The 23,554-nt window shown below is 38.1% G+C and overlaps 1 protein-coding gene across 2 annotated transcripts in view; it reads left to right on the top strand.

Annotated features, from left to right (window-relative positions):
• AOAH (acyloxyacyl hydrolase) overlaps nucleotides 1–23,554 on the top strand; it is a 225,359-nt gene that overhangs the window by 26,589 nt on the left and 175,216 nt on the right. For both annotated transcript variants that reach the window (XM_079151170.1, XM_079151171.1), the window contains exons 2-3: nucleotides 2,281–2,376; nucleotides 17,538–17,604. In XM_079151170.1, coding sequence (XP_079007296.1) covers nucleotides 2,281–2,376; nucleotides 17,538–17,604 — 163 coding nt within the window. The remainder of the gene's footprint in view (nucleotides 1–2,280; nucleotides 2,377–17,537; nucleotides 17,605–23,554) is intronic.

Raw genomic sequence — 23,554 nt, 5'->3', positions numbered from 1 at the left:
TATAATCATAATAGTAACAGGCTAAATGTCAGGTGTTTTTCCTAAGAGAATCTTCTCTGCTTGGTGACTGTACCAGGTCTCCTAATATTACTTCCAAATCCCTAAATTTACCATCCTGCAAATCCATCTGTTTCCCAAATGCTGAAGCTCACTGGTGAGATGCTTTGTGAAGCAATTGCAATGCAGGTTCAGTCAGTCTCCATTGTGCTCTTGTTTGATTGTGAGCTGCACATTATGACCCTTTGCTACAGAATCTGCTGTTTGGCTGAAGGGATGGACCTGGTTTTTTCACACAGAATGAGAAATGGGACTGTGTCCACAAGTGGAGATAGTAAGCAACCCTAGTGAGATAACAGAGCCAGGAAGAAACTATAGGCACATCCATTGGCCAGCTCCCAGGGAGACCCCCACAACTGACAATGGAACTGTCACACGGGTGGCTTTTGAGTGAGCTCACCTCAGGCCATTTTCGCCTCTGTTCAGGCACTTGAAGTTAGAGATAGTGAAACTCGGAGAAGTTATGGTCTTCCTCTGAACTCCTAAAAAGGAATTTTCAGAGGAATAGTTAACCTGTTAAAATTTGCATAATTACTCTAGGTGGTTTGGTAAAGTTTTCAATGATCCAGGGTTCAAACCCAAGTTTTTTGGTCTTTGTTTTTTTTCAAAGCTTCTCCCTTTCCTGCTAAGCCACCTTGCATCCTCTTATCACATTGCAATAGCATGACTTATTGTTTTCCAGTTGCAGTTGTTAAAATGTATTTGACTCCACCTAATTTAATAAATGATTATTAGAGATATAATTCAGGGTATAAAAGTAAATATTTATAATAATAAATCTTGAAATATTTATATTTGTTAAATATATTAAAAATAAAGCAAAATTGGTTATATCTGGGTGAGTAATGTGTGTATATATATATATATATATATAGCCATAAAGTGCTAGTAAGTATCAGCTACACCCTCAAGAGTCATGCATTAAGTTAAAAGCAGCCAATCAATCTCCATAGTTGACAGTGATAAATGCAAATAGGTAACCTCAGGACCCAGCAAGACCACAAATAACAAGACCTCATTACCTCTGATTTCATGAGCCCCTCTTTGCCCAGTAGAAGGAACAGAACAATCTAGAAGAAAGTATCATTAGGCATTGCAATATCTAGAAAGGCAGAGATCTCTCATTTCTTTATTGGTAATCTCTCACTTATAAAGTTTTATTTCTTTCTGCCTAAAACAATGCCCACTTCTCTTATCTCAATGGGATCTAATGATTTATTTTCACACATTTATGGATCTTTGACCAACTATGATACTTGTGTATACAAGAGAGTCCCTTCCCTTTGGAAAAATGAGGTTTGGGCTTCCAGCGATTCAGAAGATAGAAACTTCTAGAACTGTCAGCCGAACAGATGTGGGCATTCACACTTATCACCTATCAAAGGAGGTAAAGGAATTAAATTTCTAATTCCTAATTTAAATTTCTAATTTAACCCAAGTTTACGTCTAGATACTTATCACATTAGTACACTTTTTCAAGTACTTTGCTTTGTAGCTTGAGATAAAATATTTTACAATGTGTGTTGTGATTTCCAAGGCCCACTCAGTTGCATTATTATTTCATTTAATCACCACAGCAGCCCTATGGGAAACATTTTATTACCTACTTTGTAAAGAGGAAGCCAGGATTCAGAAATATGGGTTGGTGAGTCCAAGATTACAAGGTCAAACTAATGACAGGTCTTCTAGGCAATTTTTACCACTGTTCCAAAATTAAAAATCTAACCCTGGGTTACAGGCTGAAAATGCATGGGATGGGGATGATCCTGTATAACAAAGCCATCCACGGCAGAAGGGAGGGATAGGGAAAGAGAGGAAGGAAGAACTAATATCTATTAAGCTTCTGGTCTGTATGGGCTATTTCTTGAACTATCTCATTTAAACACCATCTCTTTCTCCAACATGACCAGACAGGAGCAAAAATTAAGCAAAATCAAATTGTTTCCCCAAAGTCACATAGATCACAAGTGGCAAAACTTACAACTAATAACCCTAGACTTTCTGACTCCCAAACCCCATAATCTTCTCACCACACCTCACATTTCACTAGGATTCACAGTGCATTTATGCACACAGCAGATTTTTAAGGGTAAAAAGCAAAGAAAATTTTTTTTCTTTTTTGGAAAGACTGGTCTTCTCAAGGACAGGCACACCTTCCTTTGCCTTCACCCTCCAACCCAGATTTCTGTGTGCACTACTGACAGGCTCTTCTGCTCCCTGCAGGGTGTGTGCTGGTAGTATCTGTGATCAAACAGCTGGCTCAAGTCCACAACTCTACGGTCCAGGCCTCAATGGAGCGACTGTGCAGTTACCTGCCTGGTAAGTATGGAGAGCCACCCACACTGCTGTGTATCCACTTGTCGTCTTTACACCCCACATGTGCTTATGGAGTGGGATCTGATTGTGTTATTTCTGCAGGTCGATATTCTTATGGGGCTAATAAAAATTAAAATAAAAATGGCACTCTAGGCAGTTTCTCCCTGTCATTCATTTTCCATCATGGCAGGATGATATTGCTGTGGACATTTAAGGAATAAAATGTCGAATGGCCAGCGTTGTTCTATGCATCACATTAAGGATTTGCCCACCTGCGGGTCATTGCCTTAAGAACCAAGAAATCAAAATAATGGATAATTTTCAATGATTTTATGTTAACTTGTATACACATACCCAGACACACACATGGCCCCATTAATACCTGGGAAGATGACTGACCTCAAAACCCCAAATGGGAAAATAATCTGGAACATTCATTGATTTCCAATGGATCTCAATAAAGTTCCCTATCTACCCTGCAAAAGAAAGAACTGATCAGTGGTTCAGATGAGTTGAATGTTTTTCAGTCTCAGAAGGAAGAAAATTCTATTTCCTTTATAGAATACTGTTCCTTGAACAACTGTGAATACATTTTTTTGTGAATACTTTTTGAGAGTCAAATTTTTTTCATTTAATGCAATTTCACCAAAGATGAAGATTTTTCTACTACTAATGAGTTCATCTGACACTTCAAATTCAAAACCAAAACTACAGAATGCTTTTTTTTTCTGTATCCTCTCTGTGTCTCCTGCTTTCCAAAGTCCCTCTTTCCACACAAAGTCCTAATTGCCAAAGACCAAGTGATAGAATCAAAATAGCCCATAATTGCTCATTTACCTATCCCTTATTACATCCAAAACTTTCTCAGACTTGACTTCCAATATTAACATCATTAACATATTTCATAATTATTGAAAGCAGTTGAAATTATTTTTATATGACTTTCCCATTTTCCACCCTTCTAAATCATTGAGCTCTGTTTTTTTTTTTTTTTTTTTTTTTTTTTTTGGTACCCGGGATTGAACTCAGGGTTACTCAACCACTGAGCCACACCCCCAGCCCTACTTTGTATTTTATTTAGATACAGGGTCTCACTGAGTTGTTTAGCATCTCTCTTTTGCTGAGGCTGGCTTTGAACTCACCATCCTCCTGCCTCAGCCTCCCTAGCTGATGGGATTATAGGCATGTGTCATCACACCTAAGCTCTATTTTTCTAAGCATATAGAATACCCACTCCCTTTTCACCTCATTTAATCTGAGTTCCATCTGCAACTGTGATTAATGTTAACCCCAGCTCTCGAGGAATGTCTCTCTAGCTGAGCTACTATCTAAAGTTCATTCCTCAGGAAGGGCTCATGGGAACAATATTCCCTGAATTCTGGCATGTTGAGAGCAGTTGTCTATGCTTTTATACTTGAAAGTCAGCATTTCTCTGGATATTAAAATCCTTGGCATAATTTATTTCCCTGAACATCTTAAATATGTTATTAAAAAACCTAATGATAATCTAATTTTCTTTTCCTTTATAAGTCATTTGATTTTCCTCCTAGAAGTTCAAAGAATAGTTTTCTTTTGTTTTCTTTGAAGGTTAGCCATCTAATTAGAAAATGTCTTGGTGTTAATTGTTGAATTTTGATGTTGTTGGGCAGGCACTACTCTCTCAATGTGTCATTTAAATCACATATTTTCTAATTTCAGTAAAAGTTTTATTATTTCTCATATTTCTTCAGTTTCTTGGTTTGTTTTCTTCTTCTGGGATTTCTATACCCATCTGTCGGATCCCTGTTGCCTGTCTCTTGAACATTTTGTGGCAGGGTACCAAGGATTGAACTCAGGGGCACTGGAGCACTGAGCCACACCCCCAGCCCTATTTGTATTTTATTTAGAGGCAGGGTCTTGCTGAGTTGCTTAGCTCCTCACTTTGGCTGAGTTTGGCTTTGAACTCAAGACCCTCCTGCCTCAGCCTCTGCAGCTGCTGGGATTACAGGCGTGCACCACTGCACCAGGCTGCTTTCACTTTCTAGTTCTCTTAAGACATCATCTATTGTTTTCCCTTGTTCTTATGTTCATTCCATTTAAAATTCATTTCTTGATGATTTTTTATTCTTCCCTGAGTTCTTTTATTCCACCTCTGAGTTTTATTCTAATTCTCATTTCTACTGTTCTTTCATGTCTTGTGTCGTGTTATTAATGCCTCTTAGTTCATTTTGAAATAATGTTATATTTTAATCTCTCTCTCTCTCTCTCTCTCTCTCTCTCTCTCTCTCTCTCTCTCTCTCTCTCTCTGCCTGATTTCCTGGCATGTTTTTAACTATCTGTAAGGATGCTATTCTGTTCCTTTTTTTTTCTTACAATAACTTTGTATGGGAGTTGACCTAGATACATTTTCTTGCTCATTTTTATATAATATTAGTTTTTAAGAATTCTCAGAAAGAGGCAGTTGAGGAAAGTTTTTCTAAATACACGGAGCTCTTCTCATTGCATAGTGTTTAAAACATAGGTGAGCTTCTTTTCTGAGATTTTATGACTCTTCTCCCCTGCCCACTTTTATATGGAGCTTCTTTATACTTAATTTCTATTCAGCTCAATTTTGATTCCATATCTAGCATTTTCTCCTCAGTGTGAGCCCTGTCTTGGAAGGCAGCTTTGATGGGTCAGTTTCTAGAGCCTGTAGATGCCAAGACTCTTGACCCTTAGTCCTTCTGACCTCAAGCCCCTGGCACCCACCTGCTATTGCCGTAGGCAAAATCCCTTCCAGTCTCAGCTGCCGTCCTCTAATTGGCCCACCATGCTTGCTGTCCAGGCCATGCCTGGCGGCTCTTTGGGGATTCACCTTTTCCTAGGCTTATCTCACAGAAGCTTCCCTCTACTTCCTCTGGTATAGATATTGATAAGCCACAGGACTTGTGGTTGTGAATGTCCATCCTTATCTAAGAGTCACTGGGGTTCATGAAGATACCTTGCTTTATTGTAACTGCTGCCTGTGGGTTCTGGTTTTTGCTATCCAAGTACTTTTCTTGTATGTGGAGATTCAGTGGGATTTTTGCTCCTTCTGCCATCATCCTTCTATCATTTTCCTTTGTGAAGCCTTTAATTTTACACCAGTGGGCAACAGGATGCTTTGCTCTGAAGCTTCCCTTTCTCACTCAACATTGTTTTTAAGATCTATACACAAGAAGACATATGGACCTAACTCAAGTCTGTTAATTACCCTATAGTTCGTCACCATATAAATGTCTTGTATTTTATTGACTTATCCCCCATTACTGGACATTCACAATATGTTCTAAATCTTACTGCTATCTGTAAGAGGTGGGGCCCAGCACAAGGTCACTGGGTCATGGGAGCATCCTCTGGGAAGGAGTTAATGCTGGTCTAGTGGGAGAGACCAAGTTGTTAGAGAGCAAATCTTCACGATAAATTCCAGTATTGTGTATAATTATAATGTACCAATTTAAATTTTTATTTTTTTACAAAAAGCAAGCTTGCAAGGCAGATAGCACATGTCTATAATCCCAATTACTTGGGAGACTGAGGTAGGAGTATCACTTGAGCCTTGAGTTTAAGACTAGCCTGAACAATAGAGTTAGACCCACCTAAAAGACAAAAAAAAAAAAAAAAAAAAAAAAAAGTCTGGCCCCTGTTTTCCTCTTGCTTCCTGTCTAACCATGTGATTGCTCTCTCCCTTCTGTATGTTTCTCTTTCATGTTGTGATGCAGCCAAGGAAGTGGGGGGGGGCGGTCCTCACCAGAAACCGTACAAATGGGGCCACCCAATCCTGGACACTCAACCTCTCATTCAAACTGTAAGGAAGGAAGCTGCAGCTATTTCTCCCCTGATTCTATCCCCTTCCCACACACCATTTTGTAATCTACATTGTAACGTTCTTGTCAGTCATTGGTCCAATTAGCCTGTGGGTTTTCACTATTTAAGGGTAATTCCCCTGGTATTTGGTCTCTTTTCTCTCTCTCTCACTTTCACTCTCACTCTCTCACTCTCTCTTTTTTTCTGTTTCACCCTTAAGGGAAGACACTCTGTTTGTCTGCTAATAAAATCTCTTGCGTGAGTTCCTGCGTCCAGAGTGGTTTCTGGGTGTTTTCACAAACCGATAACTAAATAAACCTCTTTTCTGTTATGAAGTACCTAACCTCAAGTATTTTCTTATAGCAACAGAAAACAAAAGAATTCACTGACTTTATATTTTTACATCTCTAAGTCACAGAAAAATGGAAAAATGTTATAACAATTTCACAAAAGGAAAAAGTGAGGAAAATCACAATTATCATTAAGTCTTGTTTGGTTGCCATTTCTGTGTAATAGATCTGACAAATTTAATCATTTACACATTGAGTTTGAGTTTTCTCTTTTTTAGACAAAGTTGTGTTGTCCAAAGTGAAAGACTAGATAAAAATCTCATTTTCTAACTATCCCTTCTTTTTCCTATCATAGCAAAATACAAAACATCCCAAAACAAGATTACTGGGTATCTGGTATTCAGGTGCCATGTTGACTCTTCTAACACAGAACAGGAAATTTCTGTCTGCCAAGGTAAAATGAGAGACTGAAAGTCCAGTTCTGACAAAATGGAAGTTGGTACTTTGTTAAGGGAAGCAAGGCAGATAGTTGGATTTTCAATGGTAGGTTTCCTTTTCAACTGGAACAATTTTAATGGACTAAGAAGGCTGTTTGGTTTTATTTTCATTTTATCAGTACCGCTTTACCTGCAGATGGAAACCAAGCACTCAGCACAGGTTGAAAGGTCATTCATTACCCTTGACAAATGGAAAGGGAGGTGAGCATTATGGTTCCCACTTTATGGATGTGGAAAACATTGCCCAGAATGGTTACATGAATTATACAGGATGAAAAAGATAGACTATCTCCTAGCTTAGGTTTCTCCTAGCATAATAGGCCTGGCCCACAATGCCTCATTGACCCTAGTATTGTCTTCTGTCTGATAAGCCGCAAGAATGGGGGCCAGAAGGAGATGAAATTATGTGCATAAACACAAAATTATTTTTAAAACTATGTTTAAATCTTCCTTTTCCCTCTAAAGGTAAACTGAGAATAAAACACATAACCTTAGCAGAGACAGCATGTAAGCTACATTCTTGTGAATAATCACTCAGTAAATCATGTTGCCCTTTCTTGAACCTGGGAAGACAGTTTTTTCAAACTGTGCAAAGTATTTCTGACCTTCCATTTCACGCACTGCTTTTGCCTCCAGCTCTCATTAGTAAACACCTTGGAAGAATCTCAGAATTCTTAATGGAAAAATGATTAATGAAATCATTCTCACTAGGGGTCAACAGAATCATATGCCCTGAGTGTCTCGCCAGAACTTCCTTGGGTCACCTATGCAGAAATCTCATCTCTGTGAAATATGATACTTAAAAACTCATGGAGACTTAAAAGGAGAAAGGTAACGCATGCATCCTAGAATATGGAGCCTCAAAACTAGTTATGTGATCAATTGATCGCACTGTGCTTCAAGTTTCTTTTTAATAGTTAATGTATAACAGTGCCTGCTTGACCTGAGATAGATAAGTCATCAAACAAAATGTCCTAAGTGTGTCAAAATGAACACTATAAATAACATTGGCTCTTGGAATAAAAGACTTTAACCTCAGCTGAACCATTTAATATGTATGTGATTTAAGCTAAGACTCAATGTTCTCACCTATAGAATGAGCTACACCTTCAAAAGAATCTTAGGTGCAATGAAGCAATGGTAAACATGAAGTTGACAAAAGTGGAAATGTCCTGAGTTTTGTTGCACACTTGTGTGTACACCTAATGTATGACGACTACTGAACTGACCCTTTCTGAACTCTCCTTTGCCCTTTGGAATGGACAAATTTTTCTTTCTTCCTATGCTATTGCAAGTCCTCTTGAATCTGTAAAAATCAAATGCTATAGCACCTTCCCGGTCACAAGCAGTGTTTAACAGTATAATTTTTACTTTAGATAGTGTCTTAGCCCATTTGTGCTACTATAACAAAATAGCACAGAGTAATTTATAATGAACAGAAATCTATTTCTGGGAATTCCCAGAGTATGACACTGGCATCTGATGAGAACCTTCATGCTGTGTCATCCCATGGCAGAGGACAGAAAGGCAAGAGAGGATAATTAGTGAGAGGGCAAGAGGGGGCCAGACTTGCTTTTTTAACAAATCCTCCCTCGGGATAGCTAACCCACTCCTGCAATAACAAATGAGTTCATGCATGAGAGCAACCACCTCATATTAGGCTCCACCTCTCAATACTGTCACATGGAGAATTGACTTTCTAATACATGACATTCAGTGCACATTCCCAACCATGGAAGATAAGTTACTATCAATAGCCTAATGCCAATCATTTCTTCACTGGTATCAATAATAGGTTGCTATCTGATCATGACTGACTGGGGATATCTGCTCCTACCAGAGGCTGTATCTTTCTGCTCTCCACCCTTCCATGTGATCTTAGAATTTAGCTCTCAGAAGGCCAACTCAGGTCCTACATCCACCCTTGCTCCAGGGGCCTCTCAAGCTAAAGACCACAGAATCCATTTGAGGAAAATGATTTGTTCAAATGGCCCTGCTCTGAGAGTGAGGAGAACCCTGTAGCCATTCACTTTGACTTGAGAAAAACAGTATTCTAAGAAACACACACAAATATCTCTTATCTTACCAGAAAGAAGATGAATTTTCTCTGCCTCTCAGTTGGTAATGTAAGTTAATCAAAGAACACACTAATGTCGCTTTTTAAATTGCTCTGCTCTGGGCTATGCTAGTTCTACATTAGCAATGCTTTAAACTTGCTTCCAAACTGCCTCGCTCCTTCATTTAATTTTGAATGTCTCATACAAGACTCTCTAAACTTACAAGGTGCTATAATAAAGGAGACCAAATATAATTGCAGCATTTTTCACTTAAGGAAATTGAAGTCCACAGAGGGGAAGTACTTTCCCAAGGTCAGAGGTCAAAGAACCATCACTGAAACTGGGGTCTCAGAATCCTGTGACATCAGAGAGTTCTTTTTATGATCTCCTCAATAGCACCCCTATAAAGGGGTCATTCAAGGGGAGGAAATATGCTTTTAGACAGGTCTATTGAGATAAAATTCATATGCTCTGCAGTTCACCCACAAAAAGTGTAAAATTCAGTGACTTTCTGTATATTCACCATAATCAATTTGTATATTCCATCACCACAATCAATGTTAGAATATTTTCATTGCCCCCCAAAGAAATTCCATAACCATGAGCTGTCATACCCCAAACACACATGCTCTCCATTCCCTGACAAACACCGCTGTGCTTTCTGTCTCCATGAATTTCTCCATTATGGGCATTTCCTGTAAATTTAATCATACAATATTTGGTCTTTTGTGATTGGTTTCTTTCACTTAGAGTAGTAATTTCTCTCACATAGCATAAGGTTTTAAGATTGTTTTTAATTTAAAAATTTGTGAATTTGTTTTTTGATGGAACTTTATTTTATTTATTTATTTATTTGTTTATTTTTTATTTTATTTATTTATTTTTTTGCGGTACTGGGGATCGAACTCAGGGCCTTGTGCTTGCGAGGCAAGCACTCTACCAGCTGAGCTATCTCCCCAGCCCTATTTATTTATTTATTTATTTACATGTGGTGCTAAGAATCGAACTCAGTGCCTCACACATGCTAGACAAGTGCTCTCCCACTAAGCCACAACCACAGCCCTTAAGATGTTTTTAATGTGAATACATGTTGTAGCATGTATCAGAATTCCATTATTTCTTTCAAGGCAGAATAATATTCCATTATATGTATATTAACATTTTGTTTATTAGTCTATTAATTGATGAACACTTGAGTGGCTAGCATAAACAATTGCTGCTATGAATATTTGAGCACAAGTTTTTGTGTGAAGGTATTCTTAGTGTGAAGATCCTCTCAGGTTTTGATGTAGGAGAAGAATTGCTGGATCATATAGCAAATTGTTTAACCATAGGCTAAACAATTTGAGGAATTGCTAGCCTGGTTACCAAAGAGGCCATGCCGTATTATATTCCTACCAGCATGGTATGAAACTTATAATTTTTCCACATGCTCAGTGCTTACGAGCTCTTTTTATTAGAGGATATCATAGAAGGTATTGTAACCAGGACTTAGAGAGGCTACCTTTGCTAAAAGCAGTGACTCTTCCTTTAGACCTGCAGATGCCCAGTGGGTAACTGCTTTCAGACTTCAGTGGCATTAAACCAGAGATCAACAAAAGAAAAAAGAACAGGAAATACCAAACGTAATGGAAATTAAACAACACACTTCTAAATAACACATAGATCAAAGAAGAAGTCTCAAGAGAAATTTTTAAATATTTTGAAAGAAGTAAAAGTGAAATGATAAGGTTGACTTGTCTGCCTTCATTCTGAATCTGTCTCCTTTTATTGCCTTATATTTGGGGTCAAGTTCCTGCTTAGCTCTGCATGTAGGCATGTTAATCATACAAGGAGTGTTTATCTTAAAACTGCTAATATGGGTTTATTAGCACTAAATTTACCTAACCCCTTATCCCCCTTTGAGACTGAGGCCAGATTTGCAAGGAGATTTGCAGCATCCTGTTCCAGACCCCTGCGGTGGCACTAGAGATCCTCTGTTGTTGTCCTACCCCCTTCCAGGAGCAACAGGAGCCATCCTCTCATGAGAAGTGAATTGCTGCCTTCCGGGGATCACAGATCTTGATGAATAAACATCCTGAGCAAGGAGAGTTGCTCCTGCAAGTGATAAGGACTTTTCTGGAGCTACCTTGCAGAACCAGAACTAGGAAAATGATCAATCAGACACAATGTGACAAAGACAGTTAACTATGCTGAACTCCAGCCCCAATTCTTCCTCTGTTTAAACCTGAAGCTCTGTCAGCACCCCAGAGATTAAGATCTCACTTTGCCTTCCCAATGTGGTCATATTGATTAAAGTTTCCTTTCCTACTTTTCACCATAGCCTTCTCTGTTTGTTATTTGGGGATAGTGGTTCCCTGGTTAGTTGGTAACCCCAGAGTCAGGCCTCTGCTCTAGGATGTCGATGGCAGCATGATATTGTATCTCATCTTGGTTTGAATTTGTATTTCCTTGATATCTAATGATATGGAGCACCTTTTCTGGTGCTTATTGGACATTTGTATATTTTTTTCTGGGAAAGATGCCTATTCAGATCTTCTGCAAATTTTAAAAATTAGATTATACCCTTTTATTGTTGAGTTATATTCAAAGTTCATCCACAAACTTTTATCTAATTTATTGTCAACTAATTTGCTACTTCTTAACAATTTTTCTTCAATTGCTCATCAAACAAAGCTAGCCATTAAAGGAGTTCAGGAAATATCACCCTAAAATATGTCACTGTAGTATATTAATAAAACTAGGTAAACAGAGCTAGGCTCCTTGAATTCCCCTTACCTGTAAAAACAAAAATCCTCCAAAGGAATTTGATTGTTATTGATCCCCTGAAAAAATAAGGTTTATCAAGGAATTAGAGTTACAAAGACTGACCACACCCAGAGAGACCTTGTTACAAATCATCTGTTCTTCTAAGGGTCCATTCATATTCTCCCAAAACCAATTACTCTGAATATTTTTTCTTAAACTTCCTAATCACCTTATTTATTTCCAAGAGAGAATGAGTCAAAGAACTCTTACTCTTTTCTTGACTAACCTGCCTAAAAATTGCTCTAAATCAGCATTAACTGGGTTGATCATTGTAATCTGAGTTCAGGCTTCAGTACCTACCAAGACAATGACAAGCACCAAGAGGAAGACTTGTTATGAAAGTGGTCAAAGGCAAAGCTTGATACAACAGACTGAAGTCTTTGCCTTCATCACTGAAAAAACTTCCAATAATCTGATCTTCCCTTTCCTTGATTGTGTGTGTGTGTGTGTGTGTGTGTGTGTATTAGACAGTGTGTGCGTGTGTGTGTGTGTGTGTGTGTGTGTGTGTGTATATATATCTGATATATATCAGAGAGAGAAAGAGAGAGAGTGATGCCCTTACAAATGGAGATTTCCTTTGTAAACTTCTTTTTTTTATAACCAAGGAAGAGTTTGGGGGAGAGAGCCAAGACCAGGATCTTGATCATAAGGCACCTGATTGTATGAGCAGCCAGCAGAAGTTTGAGGGGAAGGGTTTTGTTACCAGAGTCCTAGGCCAGAGGTCTGACTCCAGGGATTCCAACCAACCAGGTCTAGCCTTTTGCCCCAAAACCCAAACAGAAAAGATAATGGTAAAAAGTAGGGAAGAAACTAACGGACGCGGCCATCTTAGGAAGGCAAACTGAGATCCAGCATTTCAGCCCTGTCTTTGGGGGTGATAACTGGAACATTAGGTTTAAAAAGAGGAAGAATGGGAGCAAGCGAGAAAGGTCTGCTTGATTAAGTGGTCTTGGTCAAACTGTGGTCTGGTTCATCATCTCTCAGTTCTGGTTCTGTGAGGTGGGTCCAGAGAAAACCTTCTTGCTTGAGGTGGCAATTTCTACTTGTTATTCAGGATGATTATCTGTCAGACCTATGATCCTGGAAGTGGGTATTTCGGTTCCCATGAGATGATCGCTCCTGCCTGGGTGGGAGTGGGGCAGTATCCTCACAGGGTGATTTCCTGGAAGGTATAGGACAATGACCGAAGACTCCTAGATGCCCCTCCAGGGACGTGAAACAGGATGTTGTAAAAGCTAACAGTCAAAGGTCCTGAAAATCTCATCTCAGTCTTGAAGGGGAATAAGATAGGTAAGTTTAGGGCTAATAAACTGTGTACTACTAGCTTTTGTGTGATCACTCCTTAAATGATTAACACACAAATGTGCAGAGCTGAGCAGGTCACAAGGTTTAAGGTAATAAAGGAGACAGATAAAATGTGACACTTTGTTGAAACAGACTGAATTTGGGGGGCCCCATCTGAAACTGGAAATGGCTTCCTCATGCTCAGAGTGGGGGTGCAGGGAGTGGGGGTTCCAAAGAGGATGGGGGCAGAGACCGCCCCCTCAGGCCTACCTGAGGCAGGCTGACTAGCTCTGCATAGGCACACCTTCTGTTCTGCCTCTTGTCTCACTTCTTTGCCGCAGTCTCTTGTCCTCTGCCTCTTCTTTGAAAGTTGAGCTCAATTTCAGGAATTTTAGAGACAGAACCTTCAAAACAATTAAGTTTCTTCTATCTTCCTTCAAAGGTGGTTTTGAATGAAACCAATTTTCCTATCAGTTTGTGAATATTTCTGGAGCAGCAAGTATTTATGGCCCAGCTTCTTTCCTCCCAGGTGGCATTCAAGCTGCCCAGTAACAGCCTCCTGCTTTCAGTTACCCATTGGGCATCTGCAGGCCCACAAGGAGTCACTGCCTCTCCACTCTGGCCACTGCAACCCCACAATAAGTCTCACTCATTTCTCTAGGAAATGGTCGTTTCTGTACAGAAAATTGACTACAGTTCAGGAGTTCCAGACTCCTTAGATCCAGATGAACCCATAATTCCTTCTCTCAGGGAATAGGGAGTTCTGGACTCTTCAAACTCAGATGAAATCATGATATATATCTAGTCGGGTTTCTTTCCAATCTAGTCAGACATTTAAGGAGTCTCCCTAAGACCCAAACCTATTCCTAACAAACCCAATTTAGTTTCTGTCTGACCCGCTTGATCACCACAGACTCCAAGGGTCACATGGTCTCTCACAGCCCAAGTTAGTTAACCTTGGACTTGAGTTCAATGCACTTTTATTCATGATTCTAGAATCAACTTTCAAAAATTTTGCTCAAAGATACTCTGCTCAAAGCACAAATCCAGGCAGCTTCAGAATCCTCAAGAGAATTTACCCATGATCCCCAGATGCAGCAGGAAAACAGTAAGCATCTTAGACTCAGTAGTTGCCTACCTCTGGCTATCTGGTGCTACTGGGAGGTCCCTGAAGTTCTGCTTTGGATCCTGCTGACTATACAAAATCTGTTAAAAGAAAGAATCCTTAGGCTTTTGCCTTTTAGTAGAGCTTATTTGAGCAATTATATACATAACAAATAGAAAAGAACAACAACAACAACAACAAAAAACTCATAAATCAGACAATCTCCAGAACAAAAGCAGGTCAGGAGGAACCCAGCTAGTAACGTGATCTAACAGCATTATAGAAAATGGAAGGAAGTGTGTCATAGAAACAACTTAGTTGGTTCCAGTTTAATGGCTAATTGGTTATGGAGGCTTCTGCATTTAACCAATGCTCAGCCGCTGCAATTAAACTCGACACTGATTTAATCTCTCGATGATTGGTGCAGGAGCCTAGTCGAAATCAATTGCCTCTCATGAATTTGATATAGATTTTAATAGTCCTTTATATATTCTAGTACCCTGTGCTAGATCATCTATTGTACGATTTATAAAAGTCTTCTCTCATTCTGTGGTTTGTATTTTTTTTTCCTCAATGCTATCCTTTGAGGCATATTAAAAAAATTTTTTTAATGTTCATGAGATCAAATTTGACAATTTTTTCTTTTTCTTGTATTTTTGTATCATATTTAAGAAATTATTGCCTAATCTAAACACACAACAATTTATATCAATATTTTCTTTTAAGATTTTTATAGTTTAAGTTCTTACATTTAGGTCTTTAATCCATTTTGAGTTGTTTTTACAATGGTATGAGGTAAGGGAATGAATTTATTCTTTTGCTCCTGTTGGTCCAGCACCATTTGTTAAATCCCTCCCATTATTGAAATTGGTCACCCTTGTCAAAAATTAATTGACTATACATTTTAGGTTTATTTTGAGGCTTTTGATTCTATTTCATTGGTCTGTATCATCACATCATCTTGGTTATTGTTGTAATTTTGAAATTGCAAAGTATAAATTCTCTAACTTTGTTCTTCTCTTCCAAAAGTGTTTTAGCTATTCTGAATTTTGAATGTCCCCATAAAGGTTAGGATCATCTTATCAGTATCTACAAAGAAGTTAGGATTTTGATAGAGATTGCATTAAATCTGTGAGCCAATTTGGGATCTGTTGCCACCTTAACAACCTTAAGTCTGCCAATCCATAAACAGAGAATGTATTTCCATTTACTTAGGTCTTCTTTAACTTCTTTTCTTCATAGAGTTTCAAAGAATATGTGTCACACTTTTTTGGTTAAATTTATTCCTAAATATTTAATTCTTTTTGATGCTATTATAAATGGAATTGTTTTCTTAATTTCAGTTATTTGCTTATTTCTACTGTACAGAAATATAGTTGAGTTTGCATTAAAACTTTGTATCCTGCCACACAATTTGCTAAACTCATTTAGTAGTTATTATACCTTTTAAATGAATTTCTTAGGATTTTTTTTAGGATGATACAAGATGATATATCATCTTCACAATAGTATTATTTATTTTCCCAATCTGGATGCCTTTTATCTCTTTTTCTTGTCCAATTATTCTGCATAGAACTTCCGATTTAATGTTGAATAGAAGAGGTGAGAGCAGGCATTCCTGTTCTTTCCTTGTCTTGGAAGGAAATGATTCATTCTTTTGCCATTAAATATCATGTCAGCTGTGGGATTTTTGTAGATAACCTTTGTCAGTTTGTAGAAGTTCCCTTTTATTCTGAGTTGTTTGTTTTTGTTTTCTGTTGCTGATTTTTAAACATGAAGGGATGTGACATTTTGTCAAATATCTGCTCATCTATTAAATGATCATATGGTTTTTGTCTTTTGTTGATATGATGTAATATATTTGCTGATTTTTCAGATGTTAAATGAATCATTAATTTGAGGAATAAATTTTGCATGGTTACAGTATAAAACTTTTTTCTATGTTGCTAGTATTCTGTTGAGGATCTTTGTGGCCATATTTATAAGAAAATTTGGTTTATCCCTTTTGTGAGGGATGTGCTTGGTTTTTGTACCAGAGTAATACAGGTAACAGACTAAGTTAAGAAATGGTGCTTCCTCTTCCATTTTTTGGAAAAGTTGTGAAGAGTTGGTATTAATCTTTAAATGTTTGGTAGAATTCACCAGTGAGGCCTTCTGGTCTTTGGCTTTATGAATTTTTTATTACTAATTTAATCTTTCTACTTGTTATATGCCTATGCAAATTGTCTATTTATTCTTCAGTCATTGTTTGCTTTTGGTGTCTTTCTAGAATTTCCCCATTTCATCTAAGTTATCTAATTTATTGCTGCACAGTTAATAATTGTATTCCCTTATAACTCACTATTTCATTAAGTTCAGCAGTAATGTGGGGATACAGTTTTAATTGCCTATTCCAGGGGCATAACATGTTTGAAATATCATGCTTCATTAGTTTTTAAAAGCCATATAATATATCTATTTTATATAAAAATCATATTTAACATTACTTACCAGTAACCAAAATCGAAGAAACAGGGAGAGTTCCCTATATTTATTCTGTTATTTCAGCACCTCACCCTCCAAGCAAGTCCTAGGTCTCCTGGTTTGAGCATGGCAAGCTCAATTCTCCTGTTATCTCTTCCCAGGACAGCTCACCTGGCCCTAACTATGCTGAGACCCTAAGTTGAATTACCAGGGCTCCACAACAGACTCACAAAATGGAGAAACAGGACCAGAATTGACTGGTCACATTGTATAGATGGATCAATCCACAAACATCCCTGAATTCTCCTAAGACATTTCGTTGAGGGGTGTAACTGTCATGTGTGTCTGTGTTCAGGATGCAGGTGGCTGTGCAAGGACACCTATTAACAGTTGTTATCCTTTTATCTCCAGGACACTAACAGCAAAAGCTAACTAGCCAAGGTGTAGTCTTCTCCCCAAAACGAAGACCAGAGAAGAATATCCCTGTCAGATCCATATTCCAGATTATTTACTGTCACACAAGCTGTGTTTCTTTCAATTTCAATAAATGAGATCTAAGCCAACATTCAGATATTCCTTGTTGTCAAAAAAGAAAACGAAAATCCAAAGTGAAACTGTTTTCATAATAACCTGGTGATCTTCACCATGTATGATAAAGTAAAATTCACATAAACCTGAAATGGAAATGATAGTTTAACCAATATATTAACTTTAAAATTATCAAACCCTTAAAATTAAATACATTCATCATTAATTAATTTGTCAACCTTAGTACCTCATTAAGATCATCACTGACTTATGCTTTAAGTTCATCATAATAAAATGCATCCTGTTTGCCCTCTTTATCTTTTCTTAGAGAAACTGTTCTTGAAAACCACCTGCTACATAATGGTTCACAGGTTTGGATCAGACATCATAAAACTGTGAGTATGTCATGGCATTGCATTGAAATCTGGGTCGGTTGCTGGGGCCTTCATGGAAACTGGGAGACAGAGACTTTTATGTGTTTACTAGATAAGGACTTGAACTGTTATTCCAGGTCTTGATAATAGTAGAAAACTGAAACCTGATTCAGCTCCTTTGTCACTTGGCTCCCCTTGAATTGCAGTGTGGCAAGGTGGTCAGTTCCTCCCCTTTCAGAGGGAATTTCATAAATACCAACTAAGATGACCCTATTCTATTGACTGACACAAGCACTTGCCCCTTGCCCTTGAGTTCCCCAGCCTGTGCCAGCCCCGACCCTCCCCTTCCAACCTCTCATCTCCAGGGTCTTCTCTCCTCACACTGACTGGTTTCCTGGACCACTCTGGATCTTTTTCCTTCTTCAACTCAGGGTCGTGCACTAGTTAAACCATATTCCTATTCGTGGCACTTTCTTACCAGTGATCCCTATGTGGCTTTCCTATATATGAGATCTAGTTATTTACTCAGTTACTTTGAATAATGTAATAAGCACCCCAAAATGAAGTCCACAACCTTGGCAATCACTTAGTCTGATAACATGGTCTCTCTCCTTCATTCTAATGCTCTTCCCACCCAAGTGAACATCATCCTAGATTCTCTATCCATCCTTCTCTTACTGTCCTCTTTCTTTAGTTAATAAACAAAAATGTAAATTACATGATATGTATGCCGCGTATCTCCCTTAAAAGCATATATTGTTATTTTAGTTGTTTCCTTACTTTATGGAGAAGGCATCACATTTTATATACCTTTTGGATCTTGTCATTTAGATCCCCTCCATATATGTGTCATGGCTGTTGTTCACTCACTCCAACTGTATATGATATCGCTTTTTTTTTTTTTTGATGGATTAATAATTATTTTTTTTATTGTAAACAAATGGGATACATGTTGCTTCTCTGTTTGTACATGGAGTAAAGGCATACCATTTGTGTAATCATAAATTTACATAGAGTAATGTTGTGTGATTCATTCTGTTATTTTTTCCCTTCCCTCCACCCCTCCCACCCCTCTTTTCCCTCTATACAATGCTTCCTTCCTCCATACTTGCCCCCCTCCCTAACCCTAAACTCTAACCCTAACACTAACCCTTCCCTCCCCCCATTATGTGTCATCATCCACTTATTAGCGATAGCATTCGTCCTTTGGCTTTTTGAGATTGGCTTCTCTCACTTAGCATGATATTCTCCAATTTCATCCATTTGCCTGCAAATGCCATAATTTTATCATTCTTTATGGCTGAGTAATATTCCATTGTATATATATACCACAGTTTCTTTATCCACTCATCAATTGAAGGGCATCTAGGTTGATTCCACAGTCTGGCTATTGTGAATTGAGCAGCTATGAACATTGATGTGGCTGTATCTCTGTAGTATGCTGATTTTAAGTCCTTTGGGTATAGGCCAAAAAGTGGGATAGCTGGGTCAAATGGAGGGTCCATTCCAAGTTTTCTAAGGAATCTCCATACTGCTTTCCAGAGTGGCTGCACTAATTTGCAGCCCCACCAGCAATGTATGAGTGTACCTTTCTCCCCACATCCTCGCCAACACCTGTTGTTGCTCGTATTCTTGATAAACACCATTCTAATTGGGGTGAGATGGAATCTTAGGGTGGTTTTGATTTGCATTTCTCTTATTACTAGAGATGTTGAACATTTTTCCATATGTTTGTTGATTGCTTGTAGATCTTCTTCTGTGAAGTGTCTATTCATTTCTTTGGCCCATTTGTCAACTGGATTATTTGAATTCTTGGAGCAGAGTTTTTTGAGTTCTTTATAGATTCTGGAGATTAGTGCGCTATCTGAAGTATGATTGGCAAAGATATTCTCCCACTCTGTAGGCTCTTTCTTCGCATTGATGATAGTTTCCTTTGCTGAGAGAAAGCTTTTTAGTTTGAATCTATCCCAGTGGTTGATTCTAGCTTTTATTTCTTGTGCTATGGGAGTCCTGTTAAGGAAGTCTGATCCTAGACCAACAAGGTGAAGATCTGGACCTACTTTTTCTTCTATAATCTGCAGGGTCTCTGGTCTGATTCTGAGGTCCTTAATCCATTTTGAGTTTAGTTTCGTGCATGGTGAGAGATATGGGTTTAGTTTCATTCTGTTGCATATGGATTTCCAATTCTCCCAGCACCATTTGTTGAAGAGGCTATCTTTTCTCCATTGCATATTTTTGGCACCTTTGTCTAGTATGAGAAAATTGTATTTATTTGGGTTTGTGTCCATGTCCTCTATTCTGTACCATTGATCTACCTTTCTATTTTGGTACCAATACCATGCCGTTTTTGTAACTATTGCTTTGTAGTAGAGTTGAAGATCTGGTATTGCAATACCCCCTGTTTCACTCTTCCTGCTAAGGATTGCTTTAGCTATTCTGGGTTTCTTATTCTTCCAGATGAATTTCATAATTGCTTGCTCTATTTCTGTAAGGTATGTCATTGGGATTTTAATTGGAATTGCATTGAATTTGTATAGCACTTTAGGTAGTATGGCCATTTTGACAATATTAATTCTTCCTATCCAAGAACATGGAAGATCTTTCCATCTTCTAAGGTGTTCTTTAATTTCTTTCTTTAGTGTTGTATAGTTCTCATTGTAGAGGTCTTTCACCTCTTTTGTGAGATTGATTCCCAAGTATTTTATTTTTTTCGAGGCTATTGTGAATGGGGTAGTTTTCCTAATTTCTCTTTCTGAAGATTCATCACTTAGGTATAAAAATGCATTGGATTTATGAGCATTGATCTTGTAACCTACTACTTTACTAAATTCACTTATGAGTTCTAAGAGTTTTCTGGTGGAATTTCCTGGTTCCTCTAAATATATAATCATGTCATCAGTGAACAGGGATAGTTTGAGTTCTTCTTTTCCAATTCGTATCCCTTTAATTTCTTTGGTTTGTCTAATTGCTCTGGCCAGAGTCTCAAGAACAATGTTAAATAGAAGTGGTGAAAGAGGGCATCCCTGCCTTGTTCCAGTTTTTAGGGGGAATGCTTTCAGTTTTTCACCATTTAGAATGATATTAGCCATGGGCTTAGCATAAATGGCCTTTACAATGTTAAGGGATGTTCCCACTATCCCTATTTTTTCTAGTGTTTTGAGCATGAAGGGGTGCTGTATTTTATCAAATGCTTTTTCTGCATCTATTGAAATAATCATGTGATTCTTGAAAGCTGGAGTATCCATCCTCATTTCAGACAATGTGGACTTCAAGCCAAAGTTAGTCAGAAGGGATAAAGAAGGTCATTTCATACTGCTTAAGGGAAGCATAAATCAGCAAGATATAACAATCATAAACATCTATGCCCCAAACAGTGGCTCATCCATGTATGTCAAACAAATCCTTCTCAATTTCAGAAACCAAATAGACCATAACACAATAATACTAGGTGATTTTAACACGCCTCTCTCACCACTGGACAGATCTTCCACACAAAAATTGAACAAAGAAACCATAGATCTCAATAACACAATCAATAATTTAGACTAAACGGACATTTATAGAATATACCATCCAACCAAGAGCGAATACACTTTCTTCTCAGCAGCACATGGATCCTTCTCTAAAATAGACCATATATTATGCCATAAAGCTAATGTTAGCAAATACAAGAAGATAGAGACACTACCATGTATTCTATCAGGTCATAATGGATTGAAGTTAGAAATAAATGAAAGAGTAAAACACAGAAACTATTCCAACATCTGGAGATTAAACAATATGCTATTATATGATGAATGGATAACAGAAGATATTAGGAAGGAAATTAAAAAATTCTTAGAGGTAAATGAGAACAAAGAAACATCATATCAAAATCTCTGGGACACTATGAAAGCAGTACTTAGAGGGAAATTTATTTCATGGAGCGCATTTAATAAAAGAAGTAAAACTCAACAAATAAATGACCTAACACTACAGCTCAAAGCCCTAGAAAAAGAAGAACAGACCAGCACCAAAATAGTAGAAGACAGGAAATAGTTAAACTCAGAGCTGAAATCAATGAAATTGAAACAAAAGAAACAATACAAAAAATTGACAAAATAAATAGTTGGTTCTTCGAAAAAATAAACAAAATTGATAAACCTTTAGCCACACTAACAAAGAGAAGACGAGAGAAAACCCAAATCACTAAAATTCGGAATGAACAAGAAAATATCACAACAGACAGGATTGAAATACAAAACATAATTAGAAGCTATTTTGAAAATCTATACTCCAACAAAATAGAAAATTTCGAAGACATCAACAGGTTTCTAGAGACATATGAATTGCCTAAACTGAACGAGGAGGACATACACAATTTAAATAGACCAATTTCAAGTACTGAAATAGAAGAAGTCATCAAAAGCCTACCAACAAAGAAAAGTCCGGGACCAGATGGGTTCTCAGCCGAGTTCTACAAAACCTTTAAAGAAGAGCTCATTCCAATACTTCTCAAAGTATTCCATAAAATAGAAGAGGAGGGAACCCTCCCAAACTCATTCTATGAAGCCAATATCACACTGATACTAAACCAGACAGAGACACATCAAGGAAAGCAAATTTCAGACCAATATCCTTAATGAACATCGACGGAAAAATTCTCAACAAAATTTTAGCAAATCGCATACAAAACATATTAAAAAGATAGTGCACCATGATCAAGTGGGTTTCATCCCAGGGATGCAAAGTTGGTTCAACATCAGGAAATCAATAAATGTAATTCACCATATCATTAGACTGATATTGCTTTTTATGTCTCTGTTTACTCACTCTCCCATTGATGGGTGCTTGAGTTGTTTCCTGTGTCCCCTCTGTGAGCAGTACTCACATTCTCACATGGTTCCTCGCCAATGTCCCATTAGCCTTATAGTAAAAAGGCTCAGATGACAGCATCATCCTCCACAACAGGTAGACTAGAGCCACAGAATTTTAAATCAGAAGGAGCTTAAAATCATACAGACAAGGGAGATTAAAAAGTACTCTGCCATACTGTGTCCCTGCTTCTACCAATACTCACCTTGCCCCATTGTCGTGGTTTATCATGGGCCTTGGAGTGTGTTTGGGTGCAGGGACCCAGTCTTTTTAGTTAATACCCTGATTATTGCCACTGCCTTCTAATCAGAACCCGGATGTGCAGGCTTGCCCATTGCCCTGCGATTCCATAACCTACCCTATTTCTATAGTATTGTCTTTTGAATGCAAATCTAATCATGGCTCTCCCTTTGCATAACATTCCTCAAAGTCAGGATTCCTACCCTTGTACACAAAATTCTTCATGAACTGGTCCTGAGGACTTTTCCAGATTCATTCCTTGCTACCCCACAGGACACTCTCCACTTATAGTTCTCCTTACCCACCAGGAGGGTTTTGCCTTAAGATATTTTAGTAACTCCACTTATGGTTTTCCTGACCCATCAGGAGGGTTTTGCCTTAAGACTTTTGTGGGAGGTGTTTCCAATGCTTGGCATAGCCAAAACCTCTACTCCAAGACTTCAGATCCAGGTCACCTCCTCTGGAAACTAAAGTAGGCTAATATGAACACACCTCCACCACACATAGGCAATAGGCACACACGCACACACACACACACACACACACACACACACACCCCCCACACACACACACGCATGCATGTACAATCTCCTAGTACCAATGCAGACCTCTAGTACGGCATTTATTACACCTGTTTGTAATTTAATTATCCCTTTACTTTTCTGAGTTGCTACTAGATTGAAAGCTTTATGAGGATAGGACTACATTCTTTACATATTCATTTTTACATCTCCAAGTACTTAACAAAACATTGACTATACAAAGAAAGAAGGAAGGAAGGAAGGAAGGAAGGAAGGAAGGAAGGAAGGAAGGAAGGAAGGAAGGAAGGAAGGAAAGGGAGAGAGGGAGGGGAGGAGGGGAGGCATAGGAGGAGGGA

The sequence above is a fragment of the Sciurus vulgaris genome, assembly GCF_902686455.1.
Source record: "Sciurus vulgaris genome assembly, chromosome: 8".
NCBI lineage: Eukaryota > Metazoa > Chordata > Mammalia > Rodentia > Sciuridae > Sciurus > Sciurus vulgaris.
Note: the sequence above shows the minus strand (reverse complement) of the source record. Positions and strands in the feature narration are given on the sequence as shown.